This window comes from Nannospalax galili, unplaced genomic scaffold (assembly GCF_000622305.1).
Source record: "Nannospalax galili isolate Female #2095 unplaced genomic scaffold, S.galili_v1.0 scaffold31, whole genome shotgun sequence".
Classification (NCBI taxonomy): Eukaryota; Metazoa; Chordata; class Mammalia; order Rodentia; family Spalacidae; genus Nannospalax; species Nannospalax galili.
In genome coordinates this window covers 4,241,145-4,262,078 of record NW_008332149.1, presented here as the reverse complement: position 1 = coordinate 4,262,078, position 20,934 = coordinate 4,241,145, and the positions used below count along the sequence as shown (strand labels likewise).

Here is a 20,934-nt window from a genome sequence, read left to right as displayed (position 1 = left end):
AAAGAGGCCATTGGTGAAGGGGTAGCCTCAGTTTCAGTGGAGACCCCAGCTTTTTGGAGATGCCGGGACAATGGGACAACCACCAAGGACAGCAGTAGGTGTGGAATGGAGCTAGCCTGGGTCTGCGAGACGAGCTGAGTGTGCTGTGGACTTGCAGAGTCAGAGCAGTGGAGCTGCCAGAATCCTTTGGAGCCAGAAGATCGTGAGTGAATCCCAGATGTCCAGCCTTGAGCTACTTTGCTGGGCTTTGGTTTTGCTTAGGTGTGCCCGATTCTTCCCTTTGAAATAAGACAGTACTTGTTTTGGATTTTATAGCAGCTCACCCACAGTTAAGAGACTATTAAGAGACTATGGACTTCTAAGTGTTTGAATTTTTTAAGGACTGTGGGGTTTTTAAGGTTGTACTGTCTTATGTTGTGATATTAATGTTAACATCATATCTTGGGGACAAGAATTGGAAAGCTTATGGTTTAATAGTGATGCTAGAATTAATTGAATCACAGTTATCAAGTGTGCTGGATAGCTTTAGTGTCAACTTGACACACCTGGGTTGAGGGAGCCTCAGTTGAGGAATTACCTCTACTGGACTGGCCTGTGGCCATGTCTGAGGGGCATCTTCTTGATGAGTGATGTGGGAGGGCCCAGCCCACTGTGGGTGGTGCCACCCTTGGGCAGGTGGGCCTGTTTTGCATAAGAAAGCAGGCTGAGCAGGGGCCAGGGGAGCAAGCCAGTAAGCAGCATTCCTCCATGTCCTGTGCTCCAGTTCCTGCTTCCAGGTTCCTGCCCTGAGTGTCCTACCTTGATCTCCCTGATGAACTGCGACCTGGGAGTTATAAGCTAAATAAACCCTTTCCTCCCCAAGTTGGTAGTGGTCAGAGTATTTTGTCACAGCAATGAAGAACAAACTAAGACAAGGGTGTTTTGCTTAAATTGTCTTCTATACAAAATGTGTGTGTATTGATTTCCCTACACACATTGGTCTGTAGCAGACCCTTTCTTTAAGTATTTTTATTTTATGTGTATGAGTGTATTATTGTCTGCATGTGTGTGAGTGCAGTGCCCTTAGAGGTCAGAGGCATTGGATTCTCCTGGAGCTGGAGTTATGGTTGGTTGTTAGTTGTCATGTGGAATGGAACCCAGGTCCTCTGCAAGGGTGACCAGTGCTCTTAACTGTTGAGCCATCTCTCCAGCCCTAATAGCAGACACTTTCATGGTCAACATCTAGCAGCTGGAATGGTCGGATGAGGAACCATTGTGTCATCTGGGATAGGACCTTGAGAAGGCTGTGGAAATGTACCAGGTGTGAGAAGGGGCCCTTTCTTATCTCTTTAAATCCAGACAGAGTTTGCTTCTGAGTCAGGTACTTTTCCACCTACAACTGCTAGCCTTAGATTGATTCCTTTTTCCCCCTGAAGAGGAAGTAGATGTATGAGTTTTTTCCTAAAGCTGTGAGTTTAGGAGCTAAATGACCATTGATTGGGCTTATCGACCTGCTGTGTAGCAGCTTCCCTTGTGATCTAGGATCCACGCCATTCCTACATCTGCTAGGTGGAATCCTAGAGAAAGGGGTTCAGGGATGGGGAACAATGGAGAAGCTGGAGGCTGGCTATGGGTCTCTAGTACTTTCTCCAGCAGGGGAGATACAGTACAGCAGCGTGTGCCCCTTAACCATGGGCAGGCCTTGGTAAGGGGCACAGTGAGGATGTCGAGAGATGCCTTTAGATGCTCTTCTCCCAGGCCAACCTGCATGGTGCTCTGGCTGGCCTGACTTTCCTCCCTTGGTCCCTGGATGTGTGGAGGGAGCCCCATTCCAGTCCATGCATTCAGGTCCAGCAGTAAGGTTTTGTGTGTGTAGACCCCTTCCCCAAAGTAGCAGATCAGTCTCAGAGAGGGGAACTCAGGGCTTAGGTCTTTAGAGTGTTTTTTTGACCATTTAGTTCCAAGTTAATTCTCAGTAGAGATGGTGGAATTCTTACTGATTAGTCACTGGAGACTCTGAGATAAAAGGGTTTCTAAGTAGGAACCACCAACTGGGCTTTGCAACAATAAGCCTGACCTATGGTCCATCAATAACTGTGGGATGAAGGAACATGATTGTATTGGGCTGGAATAGCTCGTGTTTACAAAGACTTTCTCATGCCTTATTTCACTTAAATCTTTAAAAAACAGCTGGGTGTCTTGGCACACACCTTTGATCCCAGCACTTGGGAGGCAGAGGCAGGTCAGTATCTGTGAGTTCAAGGTCAGCCTGGTCTGCATAGTGAGTTCCAGGCCAGTTGGGACTACAGGGAGACCCTGTGTCAGAAAACAAAACAAAACAAATCTTTCAAAAACAGCCAGGCATGTTCACAATCCCAACAACTGGGAGAGGCAGGAGGGTCAAGAGTTCAAGGCCAAGCTCAAATACTTTTCAAATTTAAGGCCAATTTAAGACCCTATCTTGAAAACAAAAAGACCCCCAAATCCCCACCAAAAAGCCACTAAGGTATAGAGATTTTTACAGGAGGGAAAACAGTCTGAACAATAAGTTCTGTCTGAGGCCACTACCTGAAGAGTATAGGGAAGGACTGGAGGTCCAGGGGGCAGCTTATAGGCCAGGGCTCGCACCAATCATTCATTTTTTTTTGGCACAGCCACAAAAAGAAGCAGTGTGTCTCATGTTCTAAAACTTTCTCCAGCAGAAGCACATAGGACATCCCTTTTATTAAGGATAGTGTTTCTTGAGTAACAGGCATATCAGAGAAAGCCTCTGATGATCTGTGACTCCTGGCAGCTTATAAAGCTTGTAGGCTAACACAGACCTGGTTTTTTAAAGATTTATTTTGTTTTTATTATTTTTGTTTGTTTGGTTGTTTTTTTTTTTTTTTTGAGACAGGGTCTCCCTGTAGCCCCAGCTGGCCTGGAACTCACTATGAGGACCATACTGGCCTCATTCTTACAGAGATCTTCCTGCCTCTGCCTCCCAAGTGCTGGGATTAAAGGCATGTGCCACCACACCCAGGTTTTTTTTTTATTTTTAATCATGTGCATATGAATGGATTTGTGCATGTAAGTGCAGTCACTCAAGGAGAGGAGAAATGGGCATCAGCTCCCCTAAGCTGGAGTTACAGGCAGTTGTAAACTGCCCAATGTGGGTGATGGGATACAGGGCCTCTGCAAGAACAGTGCATGCTCTGAACTACTGAGCACCTTTGCCAGCCTTAAGATCTCTCCTGTCTTACCAGGAGACCCAGGACAAAACCTACTTTCTCTGAGGTGCTATGAATGGACTTTCATGGCAAGTGGGCCTGGCTTCTTATTCAGAATTTGCCGTCTGTTAAGTGCTCCAAACCATATAGTAGGAGAAAGCCAGTATCACAATCCAGTGGAACCTGAGAGAATTTAGAGTTTGGCTGTGTAAATGCACATGGGGCTTAAATTGACAATAATAATTCATTTACATGGCCCGTTGGACCAAACAGAAGGTTGTGGTAGGCTGTTGAAGTTCAGCTCTCTGCTGAGATGGAAGCTTTGTGGTGTCTCCTGACTGCTTGAAATGAGCCAAACCTCTTCCTCTCTGCCCGGCTCCCGGCTCCCTGGGGCATTCAATTCTACAATCACTCCTTCCCTCCATCTTTTTTCTTGGTGTCAGAAGTATTGTTAGTGAAACTCAATACCTGACCTGGGTGAAGACTCTTCTGGCCTAAAAACCCAGTTAACAGAATCTGTGTCCTACTTATAACTCCAGGGCTCAAGTCAAAAGTGCTGTGCGTTGTCGTAACTATCGTCTTTAGTTTAGACCACTGGTGGGAACTGTGGTTTGTAGGTGTCAAGTCCACTTTGTTAAGAGCACTATACCATGGAGCCAAGGTTGGAGGCCCGTTTCCAGGGTTCAGAGGGCAGTCTACTCAGTGTGGTACAGGACCAACTATGGTTGGTCTGTGCTGTCCATGTGCGTGTGCCAGCTTACACTATGCGAGGCATGCACTAGCAGGTACCCAAATTCTCTTTTTCGTACCTTGCCTCTAAGACACAAGGGTGGGGGTGTTCAGCTTTCTCCTTATTTGGGATATAAAACTTTGGGATACCTTGAATTCCAGTCATTTCTTTTTTGTAAATTTATTCATTTTTATTTTATTTTTATGTGTGAGTGCTATGTGTGCATGTGTGTAAGTGCACCCATGTCATGCAGTGTTCTCGGAGGACAGAAGCGGGCATTAGATCCCCTAGAACTGGACTTAGGACAGTTGTTAGCCGCCATGTGGGTACTGGGAATTCAACCCAGGTCCTCTACAAGAACAGTCAGTGCTCTTAACCACTGAACCATCTCTCTAGCCCCAAGTTCCAGCAATTTCTCATGTGAACCGTAGATCCCAGTTTCTTCATGAAGTCCCTCTAGGCCCTCACACACTAGTTGAATAAGACTCACTCAGGCTGGACTTGGAATCTTCATTATTTTAATTTTTTTCATTTTCTGGGTTCCCCATTGCCACCTACATTTGAAAACCATTGCTTCATAGAATATTTCTGGGCCTCCCCAGCCTTTTACATCTAAGAAAACCAAGGTCTAAGGAGGAGGTGCAGGCTGATCATGTAACACATGGGCGGAAAAGGAAGTGGGCCAGGTACAGTCTCTTTCAGTATAGCTGACCCTTTAATGCTCATACTTAAGCAGACCGGCAGCAAAGCTCAGATGTGCCCTTACATAGGCAAGCCCAGCACTCACTCAGGCCCAGAGCCTATCCTTGGGCTTCCTCTAATAATAGTGCCTTGTGCTTAACAGGACACATTTTGGCTCATTTAGGATTCTGTTTATCCTGATTTTTATTCTGTCCATCTCTTGATGTGGTGCCCTAAGATAGCCTCAGAGGATTTTCATGCAATATGCAAACAACAGGGAAGAATTAACGAATTCATTTTATAAATTAATGTAGTAAGATAAGCAATGGGAGTCCAAGCCCCAGGGCTCTTACTTCCTAATTAGATTTTGCATGTATTCCTGATGTCTTCAGCCAAAGATAAGAATAATGAGCTCAGTTGTTGGGGGGTGAGAGAGAGAGAGAGAGAGAGAGAGAGAGAGAGAGAGAGAGGTTAATATTGGCAGGCACCTGCCAGCCCCTGTCATGTGATGACATCACTTCCCCCAGCCCAGATGAGGAGGCTTCACGGGTCCCCATTACAGTCAGGATGGTGCAGGTGCTGAGTCTTGCATGAAAAATGCGGCACTGTAACTAAAAGGCTACTTCTGGACATGCCCTTGAACTTGAGAACCCTTGTGAGTGAACTGAAAAGACATGCTTAAATCACATTCAAGAGTGTTTACAAATACTACACATTTTCATAATATATATTCATATATATTAATTTTTTTCCATCTTTTTGAGACAGGGTCTTCCTGTAGCTCCAGCTGGCCTGGAACTCACTGTGTAGCCCAGGCTTGCCTTGAACTCAGAGATCTGCCTGCCTCTGCCTCCCAAGTGCTGGGATTAAAGGCGTGTGCCACCACACCCGGCTCATGTATATGAATGTGCCCTGCAACTCTGCCAGGCAGTGCTTCTTTCTTAGTGAAAGCAGGTTTTGCTCTTAGGACTCCAGCAGCAGGGGAGCAGGAAGTTCCACAGAAACATCAGTATTCCCAGTGTAGACCCTGCTAGGGCTGAAATTATTCACTGAAGTAGATTTGTTCATTATTTAGCCTGAGACTTCTTTTCAGGTGCTGCACTCACAAAGATATAATGGGTTCTTGGCTAAATGGTACGTGTGGGCTACTAATTCACAGGGATTCCAGAGGAGGGACCCCAGGACTGTCAGGAAAAGCAATCTCAGGCCAAGCAGGCCACACTGGCCATCCCTACTTTCCAGTTGGTATCAGCCAGTACCAGCCAGCAACGCCATTTTCATTTGGTCCCAAGTTCAAGACCTGTATCTTGGTGTAGGCCCTTGGGCCTGCTTTTCCTCATTCCCCGCCAGCCACAGAGGGCTTCCCACCTCTGCTCTCTCACTCACTCACTTCTCTTCCTGCCACGCCTCCCTCCCATCTCTGCCGTGCTTGCTTTCACTTCCTCATTACTCCCTGACTTTTTCCTACACATCCTGATGTGCCTTAGTTTCTCCTTTTCAGCTTCTCCTAACTTGTTGAGGCATCTCTTGCTGTGACAGTCTGCATCAGGATGGAGGAGGTGCGGCTTCGTTTCTAGCTCGGCCCACTGCTTTACCTCCAGTGTCATTCTTCCACAGCTCAGCATTTGTCACCACTGCCTGCATGACACCATGTTCCTTTCTCCCCAGACCCAGACCTAGTAGTTCTGAAAAGACCCAGGTTACATGTTGCCTCTCCCATCCAGGTCCCTGTGTGGGCTGGTTGGGGCTTCCTCCCTCTCTCCCTTTGCATTTTCACATAGCCGTTGAGCTGTGGGAGATACAAGGATCCCAGGAGGAGCCCTGCAGTCAGACTTGTCTGTGAGAGGTTGGGGAGGCGGGCAGGATGTGACAGGGGTGGGCAGTAAGGGGCTGCAGGGAAGTATAGATAGTTTGACAGATTCTACCTGGGTATGTATACATTTATACCACCCAGGTACAGAGAGTATTTTCACTACCTTACAGATCCTTCCAGAATCTTCCAGCCACCACCATCTCCTCCATGGGTGACTCTATGCTAACTGTGTCACCATCAGTTGGCTTTGTTCTTCACTTTTGGTTCCTTTGATTCTTTGGAGTCTCTTGTGCTTCTTGAGAGATGGAAGTCTCATTTGAGGTGGACCTTCTGAGCATCCCTCATCGCATGTCTTAAAAGATTCACCAGAAGGTCAGGCCTGATGACACACCTGTAATCCCAGTAACTCTGGTTGCTCAGGCAAGAGGATCACAAGTTTGAGGCCAGCCTGGGTTACATAGTGAGGCTCTGTCAGAAATAAAGAAAAAGGGAAAACCTCACCATAGTTCTGTAGGGTGCTTGTTGCCTGCTGCAATTTCTAGAAAAGGAAATGAACGCTTACAGAGGTAAGAGGATTATCTAGGCTCACAAACTCTTACTAATGGTGGTAGAGATGGACTTGGATCCTAGCTAGGCTAGCCTCTCCTGGGGAAAAGCCCCACATTTCCCTTACCTCATGGCCTTCCCTGCTTTCCAAGTAAACGTGTTTTCTGTTTATTTCATGCATCCTTAACATATTCTTTAAGTTAGTATTTCTTGTACCCCAGACTGTCCTCAAACTCAATATATAGCTAGTGATGGCCTTGAACTGGTGATCCTTCTTGCCTTTACCTCCCTAGTGCTGGTTCTATGTGGTATTTGAGTTGGAAACCAGGGCTTTGTACATGCTAGGCAAGCACTCTACCAAGCGAGCTCTATCTCCAGCCCTTTAACTTGTCTTATAAGCCCCTTATTTGCAGAGGTTTCACCTGGTTGGTTTGATAACCACTGGGGCACATCTGGTTGGTGGCAGTATGTTCATCAGAAGTTATAGATGAGGCTAGCTCAAGTTTGCTAACTGCCTGGCTCTGAAGAGTATACAGTGGCTGAAGAAACAGTAAGTCCTAGGCAGTCCCCCAAAACATATAACAGGACTATGCAAAACCTAACTTAAAGGGAAAGGAAAGATGCCTGTCCCAGTTAGAGCAGGCATGTCATGGCAGAAGGTTTCTTTCTTGCCTCTTGCCTGCTCCCTATGGTGCATGCTTTCTGTCAAGAATTGGGTTCTGACTGTGAAGCCTGGATCCACTCCCCACTCTTGGGTGACCTGAGAGTTAAGCAGGCTAAAATAATGCTGCTGCCCTGAGCACGTGGGTATTCTAATCTGAGAGTACCAAGTGCCTGCCTGCCCCTCTCCCCAAGGACACAGTGACAACCTTGCCTTTCCTGTGTTTTGGAGGCCCTCCCAGAGGCAAGGTCTCAGCAGGAGGGGGGTGGTAGATGAGCCTGAAAGGGCCAAATTCCAGGGCCAGCCACCTGGTGCCCAGAGTATACATACATAGAACTGTGGCAGAATTATGATCTCTTCACTCAAAATGCAAATCATCCCTCAGGGTCTGTCCTTGGCTTTTGACCAGTTCTAAAGCAATAGAAATTGCTTTCTGTGAGTTCACAGAACCCCAGCCTATGGCATTTGTTTGACATTCGGAGAGATACCTCGCTAAGGAAGGCCCACTCTTAAATACCGACCTACTTGGAGATATATGCGGCACAGCAAAGTTCCCCTCTTCTGGGGGAGGACTCTTCTGCTCAGGAGATGGTGGGGGGCTGAGCTGCACAGTGTCTGCTTGATGAGAGCTGTCATTGCCCAGTGAGTGGCTGGCTGGCCTTGGTGACTGAAATAAGATCTTCCCCTTGTGCTACATCTGGAATTTGGCCTTCTCAAGAGTCCCAAAATAGCCAGTCTACTAAAGGGAAAATTTCATGAGAGGACACGAGAGGGACCCCCAACTGCTCCTCACTTAAGCAAGCTTTGCTGTACTAAAGAAAAGAGAATTGTTCTGTGATACTTTTAAAGCATGGAAAGAAAGCTGTATTTGAACCACTGACATAGCCGTAGAGACCACTGCAACAGGTAGAAGAGAAAGAGATGGTGCTCAGGTCTCGGTTTATCATGAACAAGGCTCAGGGTGAGGCGTGTGGAAAGAAAGTTACTCAAAGGAGAAATTTTCTCAAAGGCAAGGGGGATTCTGACTAACCCAATCTAACAAGATTCTCTTTTTCAAAAAGAAAATGTTTATTTAATGTGTATGAGTGTTTTGTCTGCATGCATGTAAGTACATCATGTGCCCAAGAAGACCAAAGGAGAGTGTCCAATCTTCTGGAACTGGAGTTAAGGATGGGTGTCAGCCACCATGTGAGTTCTGGGACCTGAACCCAGGTCCTCTGGAAAAGCACTAAGTGCTCTTACCTGCTGAGCCCTTTCTCCAGCTCCCTTGTGAGAATTCTTAAGAAGGAAAACCAGGAAGACTAGACATCTTCTGAGGAAGATTGGAAATGGGGTAGAACCAGGAACCTGCTTAAATATCCAGGGTGATCAGCTACAAAGGAGGGGCTTCTGGTGGACTTTACTTAGCAGTTCTTTTGCTAAAACTGGATTTTACAAGGGAGTACCCAGATGGGCCTAGGAGACGGTCCAGCCATGCAAAGACCCTTGTGATTTGGCCTCATACAACTGGCTCAATTAATCCCTGGGTTTCATTCCCCTCCTATACTACTTCTGTATTCCAGTATACCCCCCTTTCTTGCGGTTTGTTCTAAAAATATTCACAAGGAGTTAGACACACACACACACACACACACACACACACACACACACGCTACTTCTCCATAAAGATTTCCAAACTGTATTCTCAGTTTAGTCCCAATACAAACTATGGTTGGGAAACTACAAGGCCTTTTTGGAAGCAAAGAAGCTTGCTGTAATTTAGTATTGGAATTGATTCTTCCCTGGGGATCACTTTCTGGCTCGGGTCTCTGAGGATTTTGCGGGGCAGTTAGCTACTTTCCTGTACTACTGCGCCATAGTCACCTAGGTCTCCCTATCATTAGTGTGGGACATTGGGACCTCTCTTGTGTTCAACAAACACCTTGACTCCCTGCTTTTTCCTAATGCCCCTTAGATAAAGTACTGATCACACTGCAGACTGTAGGAAATGTGGGAGAAGCACAGCCAGTGGAATAGCCTGGCCCCTTTGCTCAGTGAGCTTGGCTAAACTGTGGGGCCCAAGTTACTCTGGTAGATCAGAGCTGTCTGCACCTCTGTTTCCTCTTCAGGGGCTTTCTAGCCATTTTCTAACCAGTCCATGTTTCTCCCCATTTTATTTTAGGAAACTCCATCCTCTGCCAACGGCCCTTCCCGGGAAGGTTCCAGGCTGTTGCCCGCTAGGGAAGGCCATCCTGTATACCCTCAGCTCCGACCAGGCTACATTCCCATTCCTGTCCTCCATGAAGGCTCTGAGAACCGACAACAGCCTTTCCATGCCTATGCCCAGCCTGGGCCACAGCGATTCCGAACTGAGGCAGCAGCAGCTGCTCCTCAGAGGTCCCAGTCACCTTTGCGTGGTGGCATGGCAGAAGCCACCCAGCCAGATAAACAATGTGGACAGGTGCCCGCAGCTGCAGCAGCTCAGCCTCCAGCTGCCCATGGTCCTGAGGTAAGGAGAAACCTGACTTATCTGAGGCCAGGTATCCAGTAGCACAGAGGGCTCCAGGGCCCAGCCTGAAGCATCAGATGTCCTTGTTTGCAGGAGCAGTTTGCTAGTCCCACAGTGTCCCAGGTATCTCTGGGCTGTTTTTCTCATGGCTAGGCGTCACATAACTTATTTTTGAGTAAAAGAATTGGGACTGTGCAGCACTTGGGAGGCAGAGGTGGCAGATCTCTGTGAGATCAAGGCCAGCCTGGTCTACATAGTGAGTTCCAGGACAGCTGGGGCTACAGGAAGACCCTGTCTCAAAAAAGACTAAATATATATATATATATATATATATATTCTGTTCTGTTCAGTTCAATCCGTATGAATGAACATCAGTCACTTGGAGCTATGCTGGTAATGAAATCAGGACTGCATCTCTGCCTTCAGAATGTCCTGCACTTACCGAGCCCAAGTCGCAAGGGCAGCAGCTTTAGAAATGGGCTTGAGCAGCTCAGCACTTAGGGGTACATTAATTGCTAGCGAATATTGCTCATCTGGTTTTGAGTTGAGATCTGTGGCCAGCTAACCTGGGAGTAAGCAGTAAGCCCTCATTGTCTTCCTGCTGCACGTCATTCCCTGTGTCCACTGGTGTTCTTGAGCACAAACCCTTTTTTCCTGGCTTTGTCAAGCGTCCTGATTGCCTCTCAGCTTGATTCTGAGTCTTGTTCTTCACCACTGCTTGGGGGTGGAAAGCCGTAGTTCATGTGGTCTAGTGGAGGCCTTGCTCCTTCCCTAGAGGTGTAGTTCCCATGATATTTCCTTGTGCAAGCCAACATGTCACAGCAATCAGAGGAATCTTAGCAAATTTAAGTTAACAAAGTCCTTAGGAGCCACCTGGGGTTAGGTTTGCCTCACTTTTAAGGTAGCATGGAAGTGAAGGGCCTGGCCTACTTTTGGACACAGGCAGCTACCAAGGTGATCCATTGCATTCTCTGTAGATGAGCAGAGAAAGGGTTATGAGGAAAGGAGGAGGAGGTATTTAGTAACAACAAACACAGTGGACCTGAGCCCTGCCTATGCACACTGCTGCCTGCCCAGGCATGTGCACTGATGAGTTCATTTCATGTTCAAAGCAACCCAGTGAGGCAGGCAGGCTGTTCTTCACATTTCAGGTGAGGCTGTTGAGCTATGAAGGGCTTGAACCCAGGCCTTTTTATTCCACAGCTCTCAGAGCCTTGCACAGGCGAGGCAAGTACTCTGCTAGTGAGTGTCCTCAGCCTTCTTGGTTCTTAATACTACATTTTTGTTGTTGGTAGTGCTGGGGATTGAACCCCGGGCCTTACAGAGGTACACACATAGCCCTATCCTCAGATTTTGAGAATGGAAGAGTTTCTAAGTGGGAAGCTTTAGGAAATGTGTTGTCTTGGCTAGGTGCCTAGAGGAAGTTTGGAACGCCAAGACAGCGGGGTTATTCATGGCACTGTTCCCTCTGTCCTTTGTCTCTTGTAGCGGTCTCAGTCTCCAGCTGCCTCTGACTGCTCATCCTCGTCCTCCTCAGCCAGCCTGCCCTCCTCTAGCAGGAGCAGTCTGGGCAGTCACCAGCTCCCCAGGGGCTACATACCCATCCCGGTGATACATGAACAGAACATCACCCGGCCAGCAGCCCAGCCCTCCTTCCACCAAGCCCAGAAGACCCACTACCCAGCTCAGCAGGGTGAATACCAGACCCACCAGCCTGTGTACCACAAGGTCCAGGGGGATGACTGGGAACCCCGGCCTCTGCGGGCAGCATCCCCGTTCAGGTCACAGGCCCGGGGTGCATCCAGCCGGGAAGGTTCTCCAGCCAGAAGCAGCACGCCAGTTCACTCCCCATCGCCTATCCGTGTGCACACCGTGGTCGACAGGCCTCAGGTATGGGGGAGTCCGTGGTTGGTTGCAGTGCAGGTGGCTGTGGCAGGGGCTGAGGAGTTCCGTTGATGCCTTGGGCTTCCTCACTAGCCCTGTCTAGACAGCCTAGGTACAACTGGAGAAAAGTGGGATTTCAGAAATTGCTGGTCCTTGATAAAAATGCAGGACAGGGTCTGTTAAACCCTCAATACTTTCGGCAGCTTTTGCTCAGCTCATGGCTTCCCACTGCAGCTGCCCTAGGGACAGAGGAGAGAGCTTGGCAGTGCTGTCTGTTGTCACTCTTACACTTGGGTCTGTTCCTTAGTGCCCACCACACATTTCTGAACCCCTCCAGGCCCTGACTCACACCCTAGACACAGTCTGGTTTCTGGTCTAATATGTAGAATGTTTCCCTTCTCTATTCTCTAAGTCATTCTGTCACTCCCTCTGGGCCTTTGCTCAGGCTGGACTGGCTCCATGAATCACCTGTACAGTCCTCTCATCTCCCTGCCCTCTAAGGGGTCAGCCAGGCCAATTCCTTTCTCATGATGCCTTGCGTGGGCCCCTTTTGGTTCAGCATGTGATTATTCTGCTCATGCCAGATGGTCCTCTTAGTTCTTCAGCTCTGAACCTGACAACAAGGGACCATGCTTGATACCTTTCTCTTCCCTCTACAGTAGAGTCCTGTGGTCCCTGGCTGATGCATTTGGCCAATGGTGGGTAGGAAGCCATCCTGGCCTGGTGGAGGTCATGGATATATTCTCCATTGGTCCCTCTGACTGCAACTTGACCAGCTGAATTATTCTTTACCACAATAAAAAAAGATTTATGTCTATTATTTTAAATTATGTGTATGTGTGTGTGAGTGCAGGTGTCCTCAGAGGCTAGAGGCATTGGATCCCCCTTGGGCTGGAATTACAGGCAGTTAGGAGCCACCAGACATGGGTGCTAGGAATTGAACTCGAGTCCTCTGGAAGAACAGTATATACTCTTAACCACTAAGCCCATCTCTGCAACCCTTTACCACAGTTTTTAAAAGGAAATCCTCTATGAGTAAATGTGGGGTATTCTTTTACTAAAAGGAGAGAATACATTCATCTTTAGCTTGTGTGTGTGCGCGCGCATGTGTGTATGTGTGATGTGTGTTCCATAGGTGTGTGTGTGCTTATAGATGCCCATGGTTGACGTCAGGTGTCTTCCTCATTGCTCTCCATCATATATATTGAAGCAGGGTCTCTCCCGTGAACACAGAGCTTGCCAATACAACTGGACTGGCTGGTCAGCTTACTCTGGAGGGATCTCATTTCTGCCTCCTAAGTACTGGAATAACAGGTGGACCACCATGCCCATCCAGATTACATGGGTGCTGTCATGCTTACACAGGAAGCTCTTTACCTGCTGAGCCATCTCCCCAAGCACTATCATTAGCTTTTTAATTTGGAAACAATTTCAACCTTTCAGAAAAGTTGTAAGACTTATGCAAAGACATCCCACGTGTCCTTCACCCTAAGTTCACTGTTTTGTTTATTTGGGTTTTGGGGGTAGGGGCAGAGTCTCCTGCAGCCCAAGCTGGCTTCAAATTTGCTGTATATCTGAGGATGACTTTGAACTTTTTTTTCCTTTTTGGTCTTTTTGAGACAGGGTCTCCCTGTAGCCCCAGCTGTCCTGGAACTTGCTATGTAGACCAGGCTGGCCTTGAACTCAGAGATCTACCTGCCTCTGCCTCCCAAGCGCTGGGATTAAAGGCGTGTGCCACCATGCCCAGCTGACTGACTTTGAACTTTTTGGAAGACTTTTTTGACTTATTTATTTATTTTATGTCTATTAGTGTTTTGTATGCATGCATGTATGTATACCTGTGTCATGCAATTCCCATGGAGGTCAGAAGAGACTGTTGGATCCCCTGGAACTGCGGTTACAAATGGTTGTTAGCTGCCATATGGGTGCTGGGAACCAAACGAAGGTCCTCTGTAAGAACAGTCAGTGCTCTTAACCACTGAGCCATCTCTCTCCAGCCCTGATTTATTGATTGATTGATGATTGATTGATTAATGATTGATTGATTGATGATTGGTTGGTTGGTTGGTTGGTTGGTTGGTTGGATTGAGACAGAGTCTCACATAGCCCAGGCTGGCTTCAAACTTGCTAAATAGCTGAGGATGACTTTGAACTTCAGTCCTCCTGCTTCCATGTTCTAATTACTGGGATTACAGGGGTGCACCACCATGCTGGGTTCATGTGGTACTGAGTATCGAGCCCTGAACCTTATATACTCTAGGCAAGCACTCTGCTCAATGAACTACATCCCAAGGTCACTGTTAACGCTTGCTGCATTTGCTGTCATTTCTTCTTTCTGTACATCATCTACATATTTTAACTGGGTGAGGCTTACTGGAAAATATTGTGCCCTTTTTCACCTCTAAATACTTCAGCAAATATTTTCCTAAGAAACAGACAACCACCATAGAATGACCAGACTGAGGACACTTAATATTCTTACAATAGCATCATCCAGGATACTGATCACTTTCCAGTCTCCTTCACGGCACTTTCCCATTTTGGGATTCAGTCCAGGACTGTGAGCACTGCCTTTTGATGTCACTTCTCTTTAGTCTCTGGAATTGTTCCCCAGCCTTTCAATGCTTTCATAACCTTGACATTTCTGAAGAGTGCAGGATGCTCTCTCCTGTGTTTCTCCTTCCACAGCCTTCCACTGCTTTTAAAACCCAAAGCAGGGTGGAGGTTTGATGAGTGGCGAGGGCTGATGCTTGACAGAGACCATGTAGTGGGAAAGGAGGAGGCTGCCAGTGCTAGATAGCTATGCCACTCCTGAATGCAGTAACCCTGGGAAAGAGTGCCCATTGTCTCCCACAATGCTGCTTTCACCTCTATTAACCTCCACCTCAGGAGCCTCCCTTTTACATCTTGTTTAAAGCCTTTTAGAGGCTTTCAAGGATTTGATTTATCTGACCATTAAAGTAGAATTAATATTTTTGCTTGGGAATGCTTTAGAATTGCCATCACTTGTCATTTATTCCCCAATTGATGAAACTGGGACGTGCAAGATTTTTAGAGATACTGGATATTTGCTTAGATGCTAGAAGACCATGCAGTTCCTATTTTAAGTATAGTTCATGTTTTAAAAATATGACTGTGGCCTCCAGTCCCGGGAAGGACTGTGCAGCCTGCGCAGAGGTGCTGCATTGAGGTCGAGTGCTGGGCTCAGTGTACGGAAGCCAAATTCTTTTCAGGTTGACTTTTTTAATTTGTTTTTGTTTTATTGAGACAAGGTCTCCCTGTAGCCCTGGCTGGCCTGGAACTCACTATGTAGACAAGGCTGGCTTCAGGCTCACAGAGATCTGCCTGCCTCTGAGTGTACCACCATGGCTGGCTTGGGTTAACTATTTTGAACATCTTGCTTATTCTCAGAAAAATTACCTGAGTCTGGGCAGAAACCTCTAGGTTGTCACAGATCTAAAAAAGAAAAGCATTTCTTTCTAGAACAGGAGATGAAAAGGTCATCCGTGAGACGAGCTGGACAGCAGAAAAAAGGAGGAACCCAAGGCAGTGACTGGCTGCGCCCTGAGTTGGAATCAGGATCTGCTCTGAATAAATCCCACTCAGTAGCTAGCATGCTGTTTTCAGTTTCGGAAAATTATATTGACTTGCTTTTCCTTGCCATAAGAATATCATCTATAGAAAAACTGAGTCCAGGGAACAGACGAGTAGCTCAGAGTAGTCACTGGAAGCTTAGCAAATAATTTCATCATATACGTGATTGATACCAAGCTTTTATTTTGGCTATTGACTGACCTTTTAAATCTTTTTATGAAAGTCATTTTCTGCACAAGCAAGATGGCTCAGTGGATAAAGGAGCTTGCTGTGCAAGCCTGGCGATCTGAGTTCAGTCCCCAGAACTGACATAAAGGTGGAAAAGGAAAATTGACTCCACAGTGTTGTCCTCTGACATCCACATGCACACTGTAACATGTGCATCCACATATACATGTAATCATACACATAACTTGGACAGCTTTCTTTCTAATTGGCTACAAATTGATGCCTGTGACTTCATCTAGTTATTAACAGTTCCTTTGTGTCCTCTTTTCTCAGCAACCCATGACCCACCGGGAGCCTCCACCAGTTGCCCAACCTGAAAACAAAGTAGAGAGCAAGCCAGGCCCATCTGGACCAGATCTCCCTCCTGGACACATCCCTATTCAAGTGATCTGCAAGGAGGCAGATTCTAAGCCTGTTTCCCAGAAGCCGCCCCCTCCTGAGAAGGTGGAGGTAAAGGTATCCTCTGCCCCGATTCCTTGTCCTTCTCCAAGCCCTGCCCCTTCTGCTGTCCCCTCTTCTCCCAAGAATGTGGCTGTGGAGGAGGAGGCGGCCCCCAGTCCTGCTCCTGCAGAAGCTGCACCCAGATCAGAAGCTGAGGCTCCGCCCAAACATCCAGGCGTGCTGAAAGTGGAGGCCATTCTAGAAAAGGTGCAGGGGCTAGAGCAGGCAGTAGACAACTTTGAAGGCAAGAAGACTGACAAAAAGTACCTGATGATCGAAGAGTATTTGACCAAAGAGCTGCTGGCCCTGGATTCCGTGGACCCCGAAGGCCGGGCTGACGTCCGTCAGGCCAGGAGAGACGGTGTCAGGAAGGTTCAGACCATCTTGGAAAAACTAGAGCAGAAAGCCATTGATGTCCCAGGTCAAGTCCAGGTCTATGAACTCCAGCCCAGCAACCTGGAGAGCGATCAGCCGCTGCAGGAAATCATAGGGATGAGTGCCCCAGCGGCCGACAAGGGTAAGCAGAACCCTGGAAACGAAGATCAGCAAACTGAAAGCCAGCAGCCAGAAGCCAAAGCAGCCGCGGCTCCAAGTCCCAGCAGCGCGGCAGACTCAACTGGCAACCCGGCACTGTAGTCTCCCCTGAGTAGAAATCAGCCTGGGAACTGATGGTGTGCTGTAGGGACTTCTAAGTTGCATGCACTGCAGGGACTTGCAGTCGGTTGGTTTTTATTTCGCATAGACTCTTGGTACGCAGTAACTTGGGGTGGAGGTCAAACACTAATAAAAGGGCTGAAAGAAAAATGATGCTTTTCTTCTATAGTCTGTAAAAATAAGGAAGTTGCTTGTTTTCAGAAGCTTAACCCTGTTGCTTGTTTGGGAGCCCTGTCTGTGCATGGGCTACATGTGTTAGCCACAGTTGTGAGCTGTCTTCCTGTAGCTCTGAACTGAAGGAGTTCTGAGAGGGGGATAGTCAATTTCCCATCACGTAAATATGAAATCTGTTTTTGAGAAATGTTGCCATTTTAATAGGATGATTTTCAGCTCATCATTCAAATATCTAACTTTAGCTAGAATGAGATGTGTAAGGAGCCATAGGATTATCTATGTGTTGAATGGCTTTAATGTTACATTTGGGGGAAGAAAAAGAAAATAAAGCAATTATATAACTCACAGTGGTTTCTGTGATTTCTGAAAGTTTGAAAAGTAGCATCAAGATTGTACCAACACTGGAGAGATGGCCCGGTGGGTAAAGTTTAGATCCCCAGCTCCCATGGAAAAAGCTGGGCACAGCAACACCCACTTATAATCACAGCACTGGCGAGGTAGAGACAGAGGAGCTCTGGGACTCTGGTCAGCCAACCTAGCAGAATCAGTGAGCTCCAGGTTCAGTGAGAGACCCTGACTCAAAAAATGAGGTAGTGAGCAATTGAGGAAGACACCCCGTGTTGACCTCTGGCCTCCACACATAGGTGTGTGCGCGCACACACACAAGAAAACACATACAAGAAGATTGTTCCTAACAGTCGAATAAATGACAGATAAATGTTCAAGTCTGCTTTGGGATCTCTACCTGTCTGGCTCCTGTGAGAGTGAGTCTTGGTTATTTTTGAGTCTCATACAGCTAGAAGTTGAGGACTCAGGGTTGTGGGCTCAGGTGGTGGAATGTGCTCGCTGTGTTTCTTAAGATCACCTTGGTGGCAGTCAAGGTACTTCTTGGGCAGCATTCTTACCCACATGGCTTCAGGCCTTACCACAGGGCTGAGATGGTTTGTGTGTGCACAGGGAAGCCAGTTCTCTCTGTTACCAAAGTGCTGTGTGGAGTTTGGGTCATTAGGGCTTGGAACTGTGCTCTGAGTCTTGGGGTATCCTTAACTGATACTTCTGAGTCACCAAGCTGGATGAGACCAGGTTTCTCCCCACAGACTGGGTTCCTGGAAGCCTCTGGGGTTATGGGCCAGCTGTACTCAGACGATACTAGGTAGAATTTCTTTCTGTGCCAGTGCATTTAAAGCTTGGGAGGGGCCAGCAAGATGACTTAGTAGGTAGGTAAAGGCACCTGTTGGCAAACCTGACAATCTGAGTTCAATCCTGAGGATCCACATGGTGAAAGGAGAGAAGTGACTCCTACAAGTGTTCTTCTAACCTCCACATGCATACCATGGCACACATACATTTGTGCTTGCACACACACATACACAGAATAAATAAAAATGTAATAAAATTAAAGCCTCAGGAAAGATCGTAACCCCCTCAGTGTGATGTGCCAGTCAGTCTCTGTCTCTCTTTGTCTCTCTCTGCCTGTCTCTCTCCCTTACACTCTCCTCTCTTCTACTCTTCTCCCTCTCACCTCTCCTCTCTTTTCTCCCTCTCTCTTTCCCTTCGACTGCCCTCTCCTCCCCTTTCCTCTCTCTCTTCTCTTCCACCCCCTTTCCCCCTTTCTTCCCCTCTCCTCCTTCCTCTCTCCTCTCCCCATGCCAAAGGAAGAGAGGGACCCGAGACATTAGAACATCAGTGAGTGCTGATTAAGAGCCCTGAGCAGAGTTCCTCATGACTGTGCTGGGTTTAATACTGGTGCCTGACGGTGATGCACAAAAATACACACCGCTGTACTTGCCACTCTGAGAAAGGCTGAGGTCATTCCTATGGGAGCCTGCCAGCCTCATTCCTGAGTGAACTCCCTTGGGGAGGACAAGCCGGCATGCTTCTAGAAACTCAAATGTAAGTAGAGGAAGAAACCTCCTGAGTGTAGGTTTTTCCATGCCAGTTCTGTCAATGAGATCTGAAGCCTCATATGCTAAGCAAGCACTGAGCTACAGCCCCAGTCTGATCATGTTTTTAAATGGGCCAAGGGCAGAGTGGAACATCTATGCTTAATTCATTCCAAACATTAAGATTCCTTGAATGGTTACTGACTTAGGTTGATAGTATTTTTATCACTAAACATCATAAGTAGCTCTTTTATATGGTTGGACTACTTTGAGGGCTGGAGAGATGGCTCAGGGGTTAAGAGGATTGGCTGTTCTTGCAGGGGACCAGGGTTTGGTTCCCAGCACCCACATGGTGGCTAACAACTGTCCATGGCTCCAGTTCTGAAGGATCCAGCGCCCTCTTCTGACCTCTGCAGGCATTACATGACCTCTGGTGCATCTACATCCATGCAGGTAATACACTCATACACCTAAAAATAATAAAATATTTTATAATATGGTTGGAATACTTTCAGCTCTCCAAGTTAGAGGTAATGTGGACATTGAGATGGGTTATTGTGGTGGTTTGGATGAAAATGTCCCACATAGGCTCCAAGTGTTTGGACATTTTGTCCCCAGATGATGGCACTGTTTTGGGAGGTTTTAGAAGGTGTGGCTATCCTGCAGGAAGCACATCACTGGGGGTGGGCATAGAGATTTCTTAAGCCTTGCCAGATCTCCAGTCGCTCTCTTGCTTCCTGTACCTGAGGGATGATGTGAGAGCTTAGCTTCTGCTGCTCCTGCTCCAGCCACCTCCAGCCACCACGCCTCCCTGCCATGACGGACTGTAATTCCCCTGGAACCGTAAGCGCAAATAAACTCTTCCTTCTATAAGTTGTTTTGGTCAGTGTTTCTATCACAGCAACATGAAAGTGACTGATACAGTTATTTAGACTGATTTGGTCCCTGGGTCTTACATGGGGACCAAGCAAGTAAAAGCAAGGCTTTTACTAAGGTAACTGTTGTGGCCTTTGTAGGAGTTGGGGGGCAGGTACCCTGCTGACTATCTAGTGAGTGTCAGGGAACCTTGTTTCATTAAACCTAAACTCCAGTTTCAGTAGTTAGAGAACACTGTAGTTAAGACCACAGCCTTTAGTCACTCAGAGTTCAAATCACAGCTTTACTGTATGTATAAAAGATTTAAGACAGTGACCAGTTACAGAGTCTTTCCTTCCCCAGGTTTCTCATTTGTAAAATGGAGAAATGATAAATGAATTCCGACATGCAAAGAACTGAATGTGATTCATGGCAGATGACAATAGTTAGTTGTAATTAGCATCATTTAACAGATGAAACAGGAAATGCTGGCTATACAGCCAGGAGCAGACAGGATTTGAATTCGGATCCACCACCTCAGTCTCAACATAGCATTCATGATCTAGAGCTAAGTGAGCTCTGGTGGCTGTATTAGTTATTTTCTCATTGTGTGACAAAATACCTGACACAGGTGATGGAAGGAAGGAAGGAAAGGGGTAGGGAGGGAGGGAGGGAGGAAGGAAGGAAGGAAGGAAGGAAGGAAGGGGAAAGAAGGAAGGATTTATTTTAGCTCACAGTTTCAGGGTACAGTCCATCATGGTGGGGAAGCCATGGTAGCAGGAGCTGAGGTACCAGCCACATTTTGTCTACAATTAGGCAGCAGAAAAAGGGTGAATGCTGGTGCTCACCTTGCTTTCTCCTTTTTACTATCTTGGACCCCAGCCAGTGGAATGGCACCACCCACATTTAGAGTGGATATTCCTAGTTCAATTCACCTAGTCTAGAAACTCCCACAGATAGGGCTGGAGAGTTGGCTCAGCACTTAAGGGCATGGCTGCTCTTACAGAAGACCTGGATTTGATTCCCAGCACCCACATGGCAGCTAACAATCATCTGTAACTCAAGTTGCCTGGGAATCTGATGCCGATGCCCTCTTCTGACCTCTTTTGGCACT

The 20,934-nt window shown here is 47.2% G+C and overlaps 1 protein-coding gene across 1 annotated transcript in view; it reads left to right on the top strand.

Annotated features, from left to right (window-relative positions):
• Nucleotides 1-17,427, top strand: part of Bag3 (BCL2 associated athanogene 3) — a 28,461-nt gene extending 11,034 nt beyond the window's left edge. Inside the window, exons 2-4 of the mRNA XM_008827304.3 lie at nucleotides 9,781-10,107; nucleotides 11,596-11,997; nucleotides 16,087-17,427. Coding sequence (XP_008825526.1) covers nucleotides 9,781-10,107; nucleotides 11,596-11,997; nucleotides 16,087-16,890 — 1,533 coding nt within the window. The 3' untranslated portion in view covers nucleotides 16,891-17,427. The remainder of the gene's footprint in view (nucleotides 1-9,780; nucleotides 10,108-11,595; nucleotides 11,998-16,086) is intronic.
• Nucleotides 17,428-20,934: the final 3,507 nt, after the last annotated feature.